This window comes from Coenobita brevimanus, chromosome 53, assembly GCF_032717465.1.
Source record: "Coenobita brevimanus isolate Jiangsu-jjx chromosome 53, ASM3271746v2, whole genome shotgun sequence".
Taxonomy (NCBI): Eukaryota; Metazoa; Arthropoda; class Malacostraca; order Decapoda; family Coenobitidae; genus Coenobita; species Coenobita brevimanus.
In genome coordinates this window covers 853773-870938 of record NC_137006.1, presented here as the reverse complement: position 1 = coordinate 870938, position 17166 = coordinate 853773, and the positions used below count along the sequence as shown (strand labels likewise).

General features: G+C 41.0%; 1 protein-coding gene across 1 annotated transcript in view; it reads right to left on the bottom strand.

Annotated features, from left to right (window-relative positions):
* LOC145400835 (tyrosine-protein kinase fyna-like) overlaps window positions 1-17166 on the bottom strand; it is an 80874-nt gene that overhangs the window by 19930 nt on the left and 43778 nt on the right. Inside the window, exons 5-12 of the mRNA XM_080273271.1 lie at window positions 15362-15488; window positions 12311-12409; window positions 9710-9836; window positions 8278-8404; window positions 7507-7671; window positions 6307-6566; window positions 2161-2314; window positions 447-578 (exon numbers count right to left, since the gene is read on the bottom strand). Of these exons, the coding sequence (XP_080129397.1) occupies window positions 447-578; window positions 2161-2314; window positions 6307-6566; window positions 7507-7671; window positions 8278-8404; window positions 9710-9836; window positions 12311-12409; window positions 15362-15488 (1191 nt within the window). The remainder of the gene's footprint in view (window positions 1-446; window positions 579-2160; window positions 2315-6306; window positions 6567-7506; window positions 7672-8277; window positions 8405-9709; window positions 9837-12310; window positions 12410-15361; window positions 15489-17166) is intronic.

Below are 17166 nucleotides of genomic sequence, written 5' to 3'. Positions count from 1 at the left end.
TGGGAGAAAGACACAATCCTATGACTCTACATCCACTTTATAGGGCTTCTTTGTGACTAGAACCATGGGCTAGTGTTAATCTTTTGTTACAACTCAACACTCACGATGAACAGATGGTTATTTTATGCCAAATTAATGTGAAAAGCATGCAGTTAAGATTTCCAGATATGCAGAGTAGTTACTGAGCATACCTGGACAGTTCCTGGGTAAGAGATTCCATTACCGGCCAAGTTAAAGTGAATGGAGTATAGTGCGAATTCTGCAATGTAGGGTAGTTAGTGAATGTTGTACAGTACCTGGCAATGGGTTGGTGCCACAGGTGATGACCTGTTACAATTCAACATTCAAGATGGAGAGATAGCAATTTTAGGCCATGTTAAAGTGAAAAGAGTACAATATAGAATTCCAGACTGATACAGAAATTACTAAGTGTGCCTATACAGTACCTGGGTAAGGGTTGGCGCCGTATGTGATGACCTCCATGAGAAGGACACCGAAAGACCACACGTCAGACTTGATGGTGAAGCGGTTGTACAGCATCGCCTCTGGGGCCGTCCACTTCACAGGGAACTTGTTACCTGATGAAGTATCACACTCTTAAATCTGTCACTACCGTGATAATATATTTAAACTTAAGTACCTACAACTGGCCCATTAGAGTGGGCAAACTTAGGCTGTCTGGATGTTGCTACTCCTCACCCTGCCCTAGGGTGGGAAAGGAGGTCTGGATGATGATGATGACCTACAGCTGATTTTGACACTGCAGAGGGATGCTTTCATATGGTGGCAACGATTCTGACTGGACAATCAAGCTGTCCTGTTGCACAGATGTTTTTCAAACCCCTCTCTATCTCCGTAAAAGAGTATGGTGGTCTGCAGCAGAAGAGCTACCTCAGCCTACAATCCATTGTGTTCATGTTCAGATGAACCTGGGGTAGTAAATGCTACCTTTTCTACTACTAATACTAAAATTTCTACTACAACTTCTACTACTACTGCTACCACACTACTACTCTATTACTACCACTACAACTGATTTCACTCAATTCCTCACTCTGGGTGTCTGAACCTCAGGCAGGAACCACCTACTGAAAACTCTTTATGCTTATTTTTGTTTCTATATCTTACTTTGCATGACAAACCATGACATTTCATTTAAAAGTTATCATTTAATGTAAAAGAAAAAAAGACAATTCTAACCATCATCATCATCATCCTAGCCTTGTTTCCCACCTAAAGCTGGAGCAAGACAAAATCCAGAAAACATGGAAAGTACAAAAGAGTGAGAACTACCAACAGCGAGCCCAGTTCTTGTTATGGTTGTTGATCAACTCCCAATCTGTCTGGCTGAGTGGACAAATCAACCACATGCAAAAAACTGCCCCTGCAGTGAACCAATGTTCATTTGCGGTTGAAAGCACCTCCGTGGGAAAAGTGTGGAGGTTTGGTTCCTGGTTGGATGTCACATTTGTGTTTCTCCACCACAGTAGGCTCCACTTCGCCCCGTGAAATAGATCAAACACTTATTCACACACCACTTGAGTCCTCAGTATACTGGCTCTTAATCCCAAGACAAAGAATCTGAATTTTTTTTCCTTTTTAACAGACGCATTCCACCTTAACTGCCAGACAGTGAATATCAGCCATCAGGATATGAAAAGGCTGCCAAATCCTTGAACTGTGCTTTTCTCTACATAATTAATTCAACTTGATCCCCTGTTAGTTCCTTTGTCCCATAAATTCCTTATCATGCTTTCTTACATATTTCCTTATCACGCTTTCTTACATATTTACCACATCCATCCCCCTACTTGGCCTAACAAGCCTCCTCTCACCAAGGCACTGATATACCTGGGTAGCTGAAGTACCAGGTTATACAAATGTCCCTCCACTGATTACTCATCCCCCCACCCCCAAGGAGGATGGTGAACTGTAGATGGGCAATTTAAGCCCACAGACCATCGCGTTCAGATTTCTGATGAGCTATGAGCAGAAACAAAAACAACAACAACAACCCTATCTGCATCCATTCTCTCCATGCCATCTAAGCACTTTCTCTTCTCCTTTACTTTCAACAGCAATGATAATAAATAATGAATCAAGCAAACTGTCTTCTACCCTACTATTAACAGAAATGATAATCAATAAAAAGTGTCTTACATGTACTAGGGCAGTAGTCCTCCCCCTCAACTATCCTGGCCAGTCCAAAGTCCGCCACCTTACACAGCAGGGACTCCCCAACCAAGACATTACGTGCCGCCAGGTCCCGATGCAGAAGCTGCTGGCTCTCCAGGTACGCCATACCCGCTGCTACCTGTATGTACAAGGAAAAATATAAAATGAACAGATGTCTTGATTTCTGTGCTGCATATTGTAGAAATGAAAGGGTAACTCCCTCCTCTGTCTTTCTTTCCTTCATTCTTTCTCCTTCCTTCTGCCTATGGGTGACTCTACACTGAGTGACAAGCCAAATGGTTTCCTGTACACTGGGAAACCATTTACTATGGTGGGTGGTAACCATATAACCAAATTACAGTACCTGGTGGTTTTGTGGATTATTAAGGTGCTCCTATCAGACTGAGCCTGTGTAGGTATATATCCAAGGGATGGTTGGGTTTATTGATCACATAATGCCACTCAGGGATGAGTGAGACTGGCCACTCTCATCTTAAATGTCAGGACCAACTTGCCTAACCCCGGGCTCCTCGCTCCTCATGGGGCAATGTAGGATTGGATGATTGTCGCGTGGCGCCGAACAGCTGGTTTACACCACGGCCCCCTCACCCCTTCCTTCCTCCCCCCTTCCCCCTCCCCTCTCAGGGATGCCATTTGGTATTTTTCATTACCAATTATGGGCCAATTTGGTAATGAAAAATTCGTTTGGTAATGAATCAGAATAATGCATTACCAAACGGATTTTTCACATGTATGAGGATACACAGGATGGAGATGGTGGATTGTTTGCTCTCTCTGATTAATCTGCTAGGCAACATAGCATGAAAATAATCAACATGCTGTTAATTATGAGAAGAGTGATAACATGTATTTCAACCTGTATATATAATTAGTGAAGAATAAATGCTAGCTTTATGAATTTGGTAATGAAAACTGAGGAGTTTGGTAATGTGGCCGTTGCGATTTGGCAACTCTGTTTCCCCGTCATCAACACTCCAACAATTACTGCCTAACTTCGATGGCGAGTAGATGCCTATTGCAATGGAAGCCACATGTGCTCATTTTTTGAGAATAAACAGTGAATAAACTGCAATACCTCGCCACTAGACCACATGGGAATTTACAGTGTTAAGAAATTAGAATTTAGAGTGCAAAGGATTAACTGTGGAGTGCAACTTGGCGATTGAAACTGGCATGGTGCAGTTAAGAACAATGTGCAGTGTTAAACAATTATAACTCACAGCGCAAAGAACTAAGTGCAGCACAACACTGGATTACTGTAAGTGCTTCAAGAGCATTTTAACCACTGCCAAAACCTTAGAAAAGCCGGCCATAAACGTGCTGTAAGTACCCTGGCTGAGGTACAGTCACTTCTAATTCCTCATTCTTTGGTTCCTTTTCATTTATATCATGCTTTATGTCCATTATTGGTGTGAATAGGGTCTTAAACAGGTTTAAATAGGTGCTATGCATGTCCTGTAGGGAGTTATTTAGGTGGCTTTTAAAGTTAGGCTGGGTTAGGGTCCTTAAGTACCAGTCCAGGAGCTAGGGGCCCACTTTCCGGACATGTCTTTGGTTCTATTATTTTGGATAGTAGAGGGATTACTGTATATCGAGAAAAGTCCAAGGGTGACGAGCAATAAGTGAAATTTACAGAGAAAGTGAACATCTTTAGTTTCTAAGATGGTAAACAATAAGGTGTATAAAGTGTACAGTACAGTATTTGAAAAGTGTTTAAAACAAAGCTGTAACAATAAAGTATTTTCTAAGTGCTTCCCCTCTCCCTAGGTTAGAAACGAGTGCATCTGTACGGAGATGTGGTGATGTATGCAGCTCTCCTGGTCCTCCCTCCAACCCTTCTCTTCTCCCCCCATCCTTCCTCCATCCCAGCTATGGAGGCTTCTGCCCAGGCACAAAAAAAAAAAAAAAAAAAAAAAAAAAAAAATCCACAGACAAATTTGCCCCTAAAAATTGGATACAGTGGTATTTGTATACCATCATCTTTGGTGGTGTTCATACTATAAGATAAGCTAATAATAACACACAAAACTGATGAATAAAAGTACAGAAATGCAGTGACAATAAAAGATGTTTGAGTGCAATAATAACTTCAAATAAAGTCCCAACATCCTAGCCCAAAACTTTACCCACACCGTGCAAGAGCAAAGCATTTGTCTACATGCAGAATTTCTCGAGCCTTCTTGTGGGGTTTTCGCAATTTCAATACGACCAATAGTTTTCAAGTAAATCGCCAAAAACTAAGAAGAAAATCGCTGAGCATGGTGGGGGATGGAGGAGAGATGAGGGGAGAAGAGGGAGGGATGGAGGGGATATGTGTGTGTATTTACCTATTTGTAGTATACAGGAATTGAGCAATGCTCGTGTTGTCCTGTCTCCATATCCACATTTATTTGGTCTACCTTTACACACATGAATGTTTTTCTCATGCACCACCTCTTTGTCTAAGTCGTTTCAAATATTTAAGTATTTAACTAATATACCTAATTGTGATATACACGGAATGTACTACGCTCGTGGGTTTCCGTCGCTGTTTCTCAATAAGTCAAATTTAGCTTTAAGTTTTTAGACTGGACGATCTCTTTGTCCAGGTTATTGCATAAGTCTATACTTCTGTAAGGAAAGCTATGTTTCTTGATATCCTTCAAGCAGCTTGACTTTTTCAATTTCATTCCGTGTCCTATTGTTGCTCTCTTATCCAATAAAAACAGATCTTCTTTGTCAATTTTATCTACTCCCACCACGGTCCTGAACACCGCAATCATGTCTCCCCTCTTTCTCCTTTCCTCTAAGGAAGGCAAATCCAGCCTCTCTCTGTATGACAGGTCTGTGTGTGTGAGAGAAAGAGAGAGAGAGAGAGAGAGAGAGAGAGAGAGAGAGAAAATGAGTGTGACAAAGAGTGAGTGAGATGGGGGGGGGGGGAATAGTAGGACAGTTTGGTTTTCATGTCTCCCTCCCAGTTCCCCCACCCTCCTCCACTCCTGCTTACCTCCCTCCCCATCCCCCTGCCCTCCCTCACCCCCACCTGTCTCCCTCCCTGCCATCCCCCACCCCTACTTGTAACCCTCCCTGTCCCCTCCCCCTCTCCCACCCCTGCTTGTCTCCCGCCTGTCCCCCTGCCCTCCCCCGCCCCCACGTAGCTCGCTGCCGTCTGCCTGGTTGTAACCTGTCTGTTGCACTCCCACCGCCTCACCTACCTGCATGTGATGTTTGCTGTCTCAACTTTTAGCAATAGTACTGTTTATCAGGATAATAATACTGTATTACCTACGATGTTTCTGTGTGTATGAGAAACTATTAACTCCTTCAATCAGTGCAGCTTTATCTTATTCTTACTTGTACTAGATGATCTTTTTCAGCGTAGGAAAGGTCAACTGTAATGAAGGGAATAATGGAGGCTATATCTGAACCATCCTTCTTGAAAAGTCTATCCGAGCTGAATGAAATTATCTAGAGACAGCAAGAACTATGCTGTAAACCTTCCACTGCAATGAAATGTTGGAACTTTTTTCACACAGCTCAATGGCAGGAAAAGACAATAATATGGTTTTACATTCTTTCCACCATACTTTCTCATGACTAGTGCCACATTCTACTGTGTTGTTTGTACACTGAGCATTTAAGATGGAGGGATGGCAATTTTAGGCCAGTTTACAATAAAAGTAGTATGTGTCATCGAAAGGAAAGGAAAAATATAACAGCCAAAGAAATCATGCATCCACTGATTCACCAATCAAGCCTTCAAAATTTCTGATTCATCACACAAGCTCATGTAGCTTCACTGTCACTTCACACTCCCAAGATTCTCTTAGCTGAATACGTTGCCTACCATATATAATGCTACAGTTGTTTTGGCAAAAAATAAAAAATAAAATAAATAAATAAATATGCAATATTTACATTTTCTGACTCTTAGGACTCATTCTCAGATGAATAAAGTCATCTGATGTATGCTGAAATAGAATACAAGATTTATCCCATCCATGATAATGTTAATGGTAACAGAATTAACACTCACAGGCTCTTAGTTGAATAAACCTGTCTGGCAATAGCTAGAATAGAAAGAATAGATATCCTGACCATGAGAGGATTACAATAATAAATTGCACCCACCTGTGAAGCAACATATATGAGGTCGTTAAGCTTGAGAGTGCGTTCCCCTTCGTTCCTGAGCAAATCGAGGAGCGCCCCATTGCACATGTACTCCGTGACAATGAGTATGGGCTCCTCCTTGGTGCAGACCGCATACAAGACCAGGATGTTGCGGTGCCGAAGTTTCTTCATGATCCGCGCCTCCTCCAGGAACGCGGAGGGGCTCATGGCACCCTGCTTTAATGTCTTGATTGCCACTTCCGTTGAGTTGTTCCACATACCTGAAAATCAAGTTTTGTTTAGCCAACAGACAGCTGGCATTTCTCTCAGCTGACAAGAATCATCTGCTGTTAGTCAAATATCTCTCTGCTGACAAAAATAATCAGCAGTTACAGGTAACTGAATTTCCCTCTGCTGACAAAAATCATCTGCTGTTAGTTGAATTTCTCTCTGCTGACAAAAATCATCTGCTGTTAGTTGAATTTCCCTCTGCTGACAAAAATCGTCTGCTGTTAGTTGAATTTCCCTCTGCTGACAAAAATCATCTGCTGTTAGTTGAATTTCTCTCTGCTGACAAAAATCATCTGCTGTTAGTTGAATTTCTCTCTGCTGACAAAAATCATCTGCTGTTAGTTGAATTTCTCTCTGCTGACAAAAATCATCTGCTGTTAGTTGAATTTCTCTCTGCTGACAAAAATCATCTGCTGTTAGTTGAATTTCCCTCTGCTGACAAAAATCATCTGCTGTTAGTTGAATTTCCCTCTGCTGACAAAAATCATCTGCTGTTAGTTGAATTTCTCTCTGCTGACAAAAATCATCTGCTGTTAGTTGAATTTCTGTCTGCTGACAAAAATCATCTGCTGTTAGTTGAATTTCCCTCTGCTGACAAAAATCATCTGCTGTTAGTTCAACTTCTCTAAACTGACAAAAAACATTTAATGTTTGTCCAATTTTTCTCTGCTAATAAAAATATTGTCAGTTAGTTGGATTTCTCTTCACGGACAAAAATGATCAACAATACCACCATCGTTCAAATCAACTTTAAAAAATTACATGAAAAAATCATCATCATCATCATTCCAATCTTAATTCCACTTAAAAGGTTGGGGTGAGTTAGGATCAATACCACATTTTTCATAACATTCTTGCAACAAGCAAACATCATTATTTTTAGGAAAGAAGTTTTATAGTACAAGGACTACAAAATCAAATGCAACTCACCATACCACACCTCTCCAAATGAGCCCTGACCCAGTTTCTTCATCATGGAGAGTGCAGATCGATCTATCTCCCACTGGTCCTTGGTCTCCCTTGACAAGTCCCACTTCTGAGGTGGTGGGCGTCGACAAGGATACTGCAGCAGGCATGCTAGACCATAGTTGTTTTCTGGGGTGGGGACAGATGGGTTTTCATATTTAGTATCATTACTGGTATCACACACGAACTACAATCATTCCGCATCACTTGAAGTTTCTCTATCACTGCTCCTTCCTGCCACTCCAAGCCTTTTTATCACCACTCTCTGCCACCACTCCAAGCCTCTATATCACAACTCCGGATCACCACTCTAAGCTTCTGTTTCAGCACTTCGAGTCTCACTATCACCCCTCCCTGCCACTGCTCCAAATATCAATATCACCATCCAAGCCTCGCTATTATCATTCCAAGCCTCTGGATCACCACTCCAAGCCTCTCTATCACCACTCAAAACCAGGACTCTCTATCATCACTCCTTCCCCCCACTCAAAACCAGGTCTCTCTATCATCACTCATTCCCACCACACCAAACCTCTCTATCATCATTCCAACTGCTCTAAACCTCAATCTCCACTCCCTTCCATCACTCCAAGCCTCTGCATTAACATCTTTCGATCTCATCCTCAGTCCTCTTCTCATTCCTTCACTAGCAAAAGGAGCAAGGCAAATAAAAATCATGACTCTATGCACCAGATATTCCCTTATGAGCCCCTCTGCTAAATCCATCTCACTCACTCTTGTAAGCATCGACGAGATCATTGAGGGTACGGAAGGCCTGAGAGGAGGTGATGTAGTAGCAGCCAGCATCGGTGACCTTGATGCGGTAGTGCTTCACGTGCTCTCCCTTGTGTTGGTCCCAGTCCTGCAGAAAATGAACAGATATTTAGTCTCACCTGAGTTTTCATGGCAGTACAGTGCAATTATTAAAACCCCAATTCCAAATCTGTGATAATACCAGTTTTCTGAAATAATTCTGGATATGGAGAACAAAACAAAAAAAACTATTAACAAGGTGCCAAATGACAAGGGTCACTCAACAATTCCCCCTTTATTCAAGCCTTCAATTCAAATATCATCATCATCCAGATCTTTTTTTACCTTTTAAGGATGGGGTGTGGTGGGGCCTGGACAGCAAGAAAAAATCTGACAGGAAAAATAGCCAAAACCTACCATATTAAATGAGACACAGCCATTCACTCACCATTCAAACCCCTAGAATCCTGACTCCAATTCATGGACATAAATAACCATACTTCAGTGTTTAATATCACTCACTGGCTTAAGTCAAATCCACTGACCATCACATCACTGAGAAAAAACACAGGTCTGAAACCCTTGTCATATAGGCCTACTCCTTCAAAAAAAATACTTCCAACCAGATTTAATTTTCATCACCTCATTATCATCTAATCCTGTGTTGCCCCATGAGGATCATAGGAGGCCAGGGCAAGGCAAGTTGGTCAATAAGTAAGTTATACACCGGAAAATGGAATTTATCCGTATATTTTGTATAGAGCAATACTTTATTTTACCTGATATTTCAAGAACGTTGCATCCGTTCATCATAGGTACATATATTTTTGGAAAGCAGTTTTTCATGCTTCACTCTCTCTCTCGCTCTCTACCTGATGGCTACCTTCTAAGTTGCATAGTCTCCTGCATCATCCCCAAGCAAATGATAATAGGTACACGAATCCTGAGCTTGTACATCACAAATGCATATGGTGTAGCGTTCACTCTGAAACCTAGGTATATTGTAGTTCTATTTGTGGGGGATATGCTTGGGATTGATGTGGAAACAATGATGCAAGCAATCTGGATGAGCATGTTGATGAATTATGCTGTTGCAATGTGTATCGACCTTGGTGCAGAGACAGTAACAACTTAATGAGCATGGTAATGCTGTGGGAGGTGTGTATATTACTGACTATGATGCATAACATAAACACTAGGACTACCTCATTCAGGATTGGTGTGCTGCTCTTAGCAGGGGTATTTTTATGACACGCAGGTGAGTCTTGAGGAAGATCTGCAAAATCTGCTTTAATAAAATTCACATCATACTGTTTCCTACCTCAGCCTTGGCTTGAACTTGCACCCTTTCAAACAGCTGACCAATTCTCTAACCACTAACCTCCCCCAGCGACCCACTTTTCTACCCACTGACCCTGATGCTGAGAGAGTAACCGTGGCTGGACTGCTCTGACATACGGATGAGGAAGGTCCCCCTCTGGTTGCCTTGGGTCATTAGCAACTTCTCCGCCTCCTTCCTCGCTATCTTCCCAAAGTACCAGCTGTTGGGGAGGGCAGCATTGATCAGAAAGGGCTGGGTGGTTTGTGTACAAGAACATAACAGGTTGTATTCTTATAAGCAATGAAGGCTCCCTAGAATTTCTTCCTTATTAATGTGTTTCTCCATACAACACATCAATATTCTCCTGTTTAGCATCCATGCAAAATCTATCACAATTATGAGGTTATAAATGCCATGCAAGAGAATAATGAATTGTAATAAACAAATGAATCACTAAGGAAGAGATTCTAGAAAGCCTCCCAAGCTAATAAAAATATAATCCAGAGAGAGGAAGTGGTTTAAACATACTATCTATCTATCTATATACCTAGGCTGCTTCCCCCCCACAAAAGAAAGCATGGTACAGATAGTCCTTATTATTATGTTACCTTTTCATTATATTTTTACTGTTATGTCAATAATAATTTAAAAATTGCATATTATAATTCTACAGCTAATTATACAGTTGATCTGCCTTCTCTCAATTTACAGTATTAGTTGTAGGGAAAATTACAATATTTTGGTAAACATCACCAATGTATAACAGAGGCTTTCTGTAGTTATCACAGAAATTTTTAAATATAAAGCTCTTAACTCAGCTCTGGCATTCCAATGATCGCTACTTCAGTAACATATATCTATGAAGGTAAATAATACTTTCTGATATTTATTAAAAAAGAAAAACTATTAAATAAAGTCATTTTGCTGTTGCTGAGGCACCAGGCTAATCTGACTGTGGATCTGGTGGACTGCAGGCTTAAGGTGCCCTTCTGCAGTTCACTATCATCCTATTGGGAGACAGGGAAAGAGCTGAGAAACATTATATTAAAAAGCAAATATGAAACTCAGCAATAAATGATCCATTACTTATTTTGAGAAATATAAGAGGCAGTAAAATATAAATATTAAAGTGATTATTGAGTAAAAAAGCATATAAATCCATCCACCCATCATCCAATCCAACGTTGCCCCATGAGGAGCGTAGAAGCCCAGGGCTCGGCAGTTGGTCCTGACATTTAAGATGAGAGTGACCAACCTCACTCATCCCTGAGTGGCATTACGTGAGCTATAAACCCCAATCACCCCTTGGATATAAACCTTCAACGGCTCAATTCAATTGGAGCACAAAAATTACCCACTAAACCACCAGGCGCCAAAATTTGGTTATATGGTTACCACCCAGCGTAGTAAATGGTTTCCTGGTGTACAGGAAACCATTTGGCTTGTCACTCAGTGTAGAGTCACCCACAGGCAGAAAGAAGAGGAAAGAATGAAGGAATGAAAGACAGAAGAGGGAGTGTAAAGTCACCTGCAGGCAGAAAGACATGGAAGGAATGAAGGAAAGAAAGACAGAAGAAGATGGAAGGAAAGACGGATGGAGGAGAGGACAGGGCAGACACCCGAGAGCAGCACTACATTGAATGAGTGGATGGTGGGCGCCCCCACCTACCACAAAAAAGCATATGAAACTGCCAGTAAAAAATATTCATTAATAAAAAAAAGAAAGAAAAAAAAAAAATTGCTATTGTTGTGGCCCAAGAACATGAACTCAGTGGACTGCAAGAAACCAGCCATTTCAGCTGAGTGCTCTTGGAGATTATTTGGTTTGGTTTTATGGATGCAGTGTGGCAGCTGACTTGCACATACCAGACAAGGGTTACCAGCTATACTGTGTACAACTTTGACATGTTTTACACGTTCTGAAAAGCAACTGGGCTGCAGGGCATGGAACACTACTTTCTGCTACTAGACAAGTGACCTGTCACCACCCAAGGCTTCACAGACAGGTTTAAGTATAGAAGGCTTATGGAGTGCAAGGATAAGAAGTCTATCTATCTATCTACAGCCAGACACCAGAATCCCATATGGGATGGTCATTTATCTTTGAGTTATATGTTTTACAGGGAAAGGCACTAACCCTCCACCAACCCACTTGTTGACAGACAGGGAACACGTATGGACTGGTTATATGGTTACCACCCAGCACTGTAAATAGTTTCCCGGCTTACAGGAAACCATTTGGCTTGTCACTCAATGTAAAGCCACCTGAAATGTAAAGAATAATAATAAAAAGTGACAGGAAAGTTGGGAGAAATAGGAAGAGAGAGGACAGACAAAGAAAAAAGAGTGATAAGGGTGAAGGAAGAAGTAGGCAGCACTACATCAACTGAGTGGATGATGGTTGCCACCACCTAGGGTAAGAAGTACACGTGGTAATTTGCCTTGGAGTGCCCATGTTCTTGTTATACCCCATGCTTATATGAATGTGAACATACTGGACTAAGGACTCTTCTCTTGCAGTCTATCTTCCTCCTCTCAAGGATGGGGATGGAACAAAGGGACAGTTATATAATTAGGCAGTGGAGCAGCCCAGTTATATCAATGCTACAACATGAAAGCATCCCTCCCCAGCACTGAAATTACACTACAAAAGCAATACACAAATTAAATCACAGTACAAAACTAGTGACTCACTCCTGGCATTCTAACGAAGATGCAGATGCAACGTAGTTCTTGGGGATGTAGCCTTCAGTGCCTCGTGTCAGGTGCCGCGCCAACCACCAGTCCGCGTCACTGCAGGGAAAGGGTAAAGGTCAGGATATTACTGAACGGCGTAAGGTGTTAATTGGGAAATATGGTAGGATAACTCCCAAAAGTTTAAGGCATCATTTATGAAATATGGTAGATGCAGGAACAAGCTAAAATAGATATCAAACAGATTGACAATGTTAAAGCATCAGTGAAGAGGTATGGTAGGTCAAGAGCCTGTACTGTGTGTAACTGTGTCATGATATCACAGAGCTGTAAAATGTTCAAATGAAAAAAAAAAAAAAAAAACTCACATAGAAACATTCTTCAAATATTTCTAGTGGTATGACTTCAAACTGTGTGTAACTGCCTGAATCCCTAGTGTAATATGCTGAATCTCTTGCACAACTGCTTCAATCCCTTGTGGAACTGTCTCAATCCCTCATGTACTGAATAAATTGTGTAACCATTTTATTTCTTTCTATGACTAAATCACATATGCACCTGTTTGAATCCTTTATGCAACTGCTTTAATTCCTCGTAAAATTATTAACCCCACGTGTAGAGTAACTAACTGAATCTCTTGTTGAAATGTCTGATACTGTACCTTGTGTTGAATTTGTCAGAAGCCCCTGAATAAATGTTTCAGTGAATTTCACACACAAACTGGAAGCTTGCTGACACTTTTTAGGATCTGTTTTAAGGATACACAGGAAAATTCTGTGTGTGCAAAATGCAATAATACGACTCTCGTGAAAACTTTATAATGTCTATATACAGTACTGTACTGATAATTACTAAGTGCATCCTTATTTTGAGCTGGAATGAAATTCTCACTATAGTCACGGTGCGCGACTCTGAGGTTGTTATTATCATGCCCTGGCAACCTACCCCTCAACAGTGCATCTGATTTCATGTATAATATGAGATGCATGTGATTTGTGTATGTTTGTGTATAAAAATATTCATGTATAATGTATTCATGCATAATAATATGCTTCATGTATACAATGATACCAGGGTACAATAATGACAAGCTCAGAGTTGTGCACCGTGACTATAGCAACTATCATGTCTAACTTTTTGTATGACTATCAGATCAAAATACAGTTATCAATGACTAGACCACATTATAGTCAGGGACAAAAGTTCATCAAATATTTCATCTCTTCTTTTTCTTTTTTCTAGACTTTCCTCTGCTGGGTATATTCCAAAACAATAAGAGGCTTGGTATATTTCTCTGGTCATAAATGATTCTCTTAGTTATGAGGCACAAGGAGGAAACTAACGGACATGCCCGCATTTTACAGTACATACAGTGGAATGGTAGGCACACTTATGACCCCAACTATATCTATTAGATGGATGACAGATGCAATTGGTACAGTACATTTTTTCAAATCTCACAAAGATCCTTGACCCTTCTTAGTTCAATAGATGGCCAAGTGTAGTGAGACTGGTGGAGGGGGGGTGGGGGTAATCTAACAACAGCAATAACTTACAGGTCTCATTCCTACCTAAAAACTAAGGCCCATAATTTTGTGTAATCAGAACTTGGCATTTATGTCAAGTCAGTGGTCATGTTCTATCAGATGAAAATAAACCTGCCATAACTATCAAAAATCAAATACTTTAGTACTGTACCTGCAGGAGTGTGTGATGCCTGCAACAACCTGCCTAACAAAAGCCAAAAGAGGCAGTATATTCATTGGCTGTGGCATTTCCCTGGCAGCTTCTCCTGACTGTACTCTGTTCACTTCTACGTGTAAAACTGTAATCTCTCTATCTTGCACACTGAACTATAACACAAGATTAATACTACAATATAGTCCTGGTCATGAAAAAATGCTATGAAAAGGATACAGAACAACAACAGAGAGAGAGAGAGAGAGAGAGAGAGAGAGAGAGAGAGAGAGAGTCGTGTTCAATGCTTCCCACGCTTCCCATTTGAGTGCCGCCATTGGCATAGATGTAAGCATTTATTCGTCACGACAAGCACTCTTTGATTATACAGTATACAGTATCATAATTAAAGCATACAGACTGATATCTTGTTGAACAGCAGAAAAGATTAAATATATTCTTTGTGTTTTTGATGAACAGCTTAGTATTTTATTCCCAGGAATACAAAAGGAAAGTATAAAAAAATAAATATTATTGATCATCTAGCGTCTGCTGCAATGACAATTAATGGCCAATCAGCAGCCGCAAATCAAACACACCCTACTTGCCCCATACATCTCAAGTGCATAAATCAATCAAGTAGGGTACGGTAGTTGTATTCTGTAATGGTATGTACTGTAGGAGGTGGTGGTGGTGCAAGATGAACCAGGTTTGTGGAGGTAAAACCAGAGTTATCAATTGCACTAGTACACTATAGTTGTGGTAATGATGGTAGATGGGACAATGCTATTCCTGTGAGTGTTGAATGATTTTTTTTTTTTTTCCCCTTAGCCCTAATTTTGAACAATGGTGAAAAGGCTTTATAAGTTAGGCTTCCATATGTGACCTTGTACAATGCATCCAACCTAATCAATCAACTCTAATGAAATGATAAACCAATCTATCTAAATTAAAAATAAGATTAATCCAGCATAATCAAACCAAACCTCACAACTTGAACCCAGCCTCCTTCAATTTACCTAAAAACTAATCAAAGCTTACGTAACTATGTAATTCCTTTTGCCTCAGGATGTATTATAATCTGCTGATACCAAGGGATTTTAATTAGCCCAGGAGGAACTTTTCAAACTGTACGGGTTATATATAGTCCTCAATGACCCATTCATTGATGGAGTATTTGTAAGCTTAACAAAATCATGTGGTACCAGCAAGAATACAAGAAATAAATGCAAAATACAATCATCCAGTTGGATAAAAAACAGGATACAAATTATATCTCTGGACTGAACGGGAAGGGCAAAGTTACACAGGGTTTGGGATAAGGATAGGAGGATTACCTTTACCTCCATCAACCTCAACTCTGAAGGCACTTACGCATCGTTGATGATCTCCATGCGGTCGGCCTTTTCAAAGCTGAGTTCACCCGCACTCCGGCCTCTGAAGGAGTACATGGCCACCACAATGCGACCACCACGAGAGGGAGTCGATGGGGTGACCGGCTCTGTAACAATGTGAGATTTGTAAGTTAAACTTGGGGTAGAAGAACTGTGTGATTTATGTGGTAAAGATTCTTATTGTTTAATAATTGGCAGGGAAGGCATAGCTCCCTCTCTCTCTCTATCTTAGTGGTAGAAATTTATTCAAGAATTACTAGTATTTTGTGCGTCATGGTGCCTGGGTCTGCAGGAATATGTAGGGAAGTGTTTGTTCTGAAGTTCAATTCAGGAAAAAAAAAAAATAAATAAATAAATAAATTACTTCCTGGGGGCTGGTGGGGTTAACCTTAGTATGGTGTAGGACTGTGCTGGTGAATTGGAGAAGGAGGAGTTGGTTACTGTGATGCTTTTGTTGGTTATTGTTATTGCTGTTGGTTATTGTTGTTGCTGCTGGTTATTTTTGTTGTTCTTGCTGTTTTGGGTTATTGCTGTCATGGTTCGTTAATGCTGTTGCTTACTGATGTGGTCAGTTATTGTTATTGTTGATTTTGTTGTTGGTCACTTGTGGCCACAGGCTCATCTGGATGTGGATTCATTGGACTACAGGAAACCAGCCACTCTCATCAAGCACTCTGAGAGATCTTCTACAAAGGCTATGCCAAAGGTCTGTTGTGTTGTGGGAGTGAGATGAAGTGGGTAAGTATTTTGTGGTGTGGGGGACAGAAATACAGTGAAGGAAGATTGGCCAGTCTGTGAAATACATTTTGAGTTGGTACTGAAGCACGGAAGGGTGGTGACCACATCGTGTTTCACTAGAAGGGGCAATTTCTTTGAGATATATACCTAGTGGAGTTCTGGAAGGAAGCTGTTTAGTTGAAGGTTCTGGATGCCATGTTGTGGTGTCCCCTGCAATATTACAATCAGGCAGAGGAATGCCTTCATGTGGTGGCACTGATATAACTAAGTGCATCAACTGCCTGGATATATAAATGTCCCTCAGCTACTTCCCTATCTCCCCCAAAAGAGGATGGTGACCTTCAGGGTGAGGGGTACCTTTCAGCCTGGAGTCCAGGGGGTTCATGTTTCAGATGAGCCTGGGGTTGCAACTACAGTAATCCCTGTACTTTCCGGACACCCCACTTACCGGACATTGTGGGCCTGGACCTTCGCCTCCCCCCCCCCCAATCCGATTTCCCCCCCCCCACCCGTAATTTGAAATTGCCATGTGGCACCGAACAGCTGTTACACCACGGACCCTTCACCCCTTCCTTCCTCCCCCCTCCCCTGTCAGGGTTGCCATTTGGTATTTTTTATTACCAAATGTGGGCCAATTTGGTAATTAAAAATTCATTTGGTAATGAATCAGAATAATGCATTACCAAATGGATTTTTCGCACGTATGAGGATACACAGGATGGAGATGGTGGATTGTCTGCTCTCTCTGATTAATCTGCTAGCCTACATAGCGTAAAAATAATCAACATGCTCTTAATTATAAGGAGAGTGATTACATGTATTTCCACTTGTATATATAATTAGTGAAGAATAAATGCTTCCTTTAAGAATTTGGTAATGAAAACTGAGGAGTTTGGTAATGTGGCCGAGTTCAGATCTGGCAACCCTGTTCCCAGTTACTGCCTAACCTTCGTTCAGGGAAGATGTCCATCGTAATCGATGCTGCATGTGCTTGTTTTTTGTGAATAAACAGTGAATAAATCACAGTACCATGCCACTAGACCACAT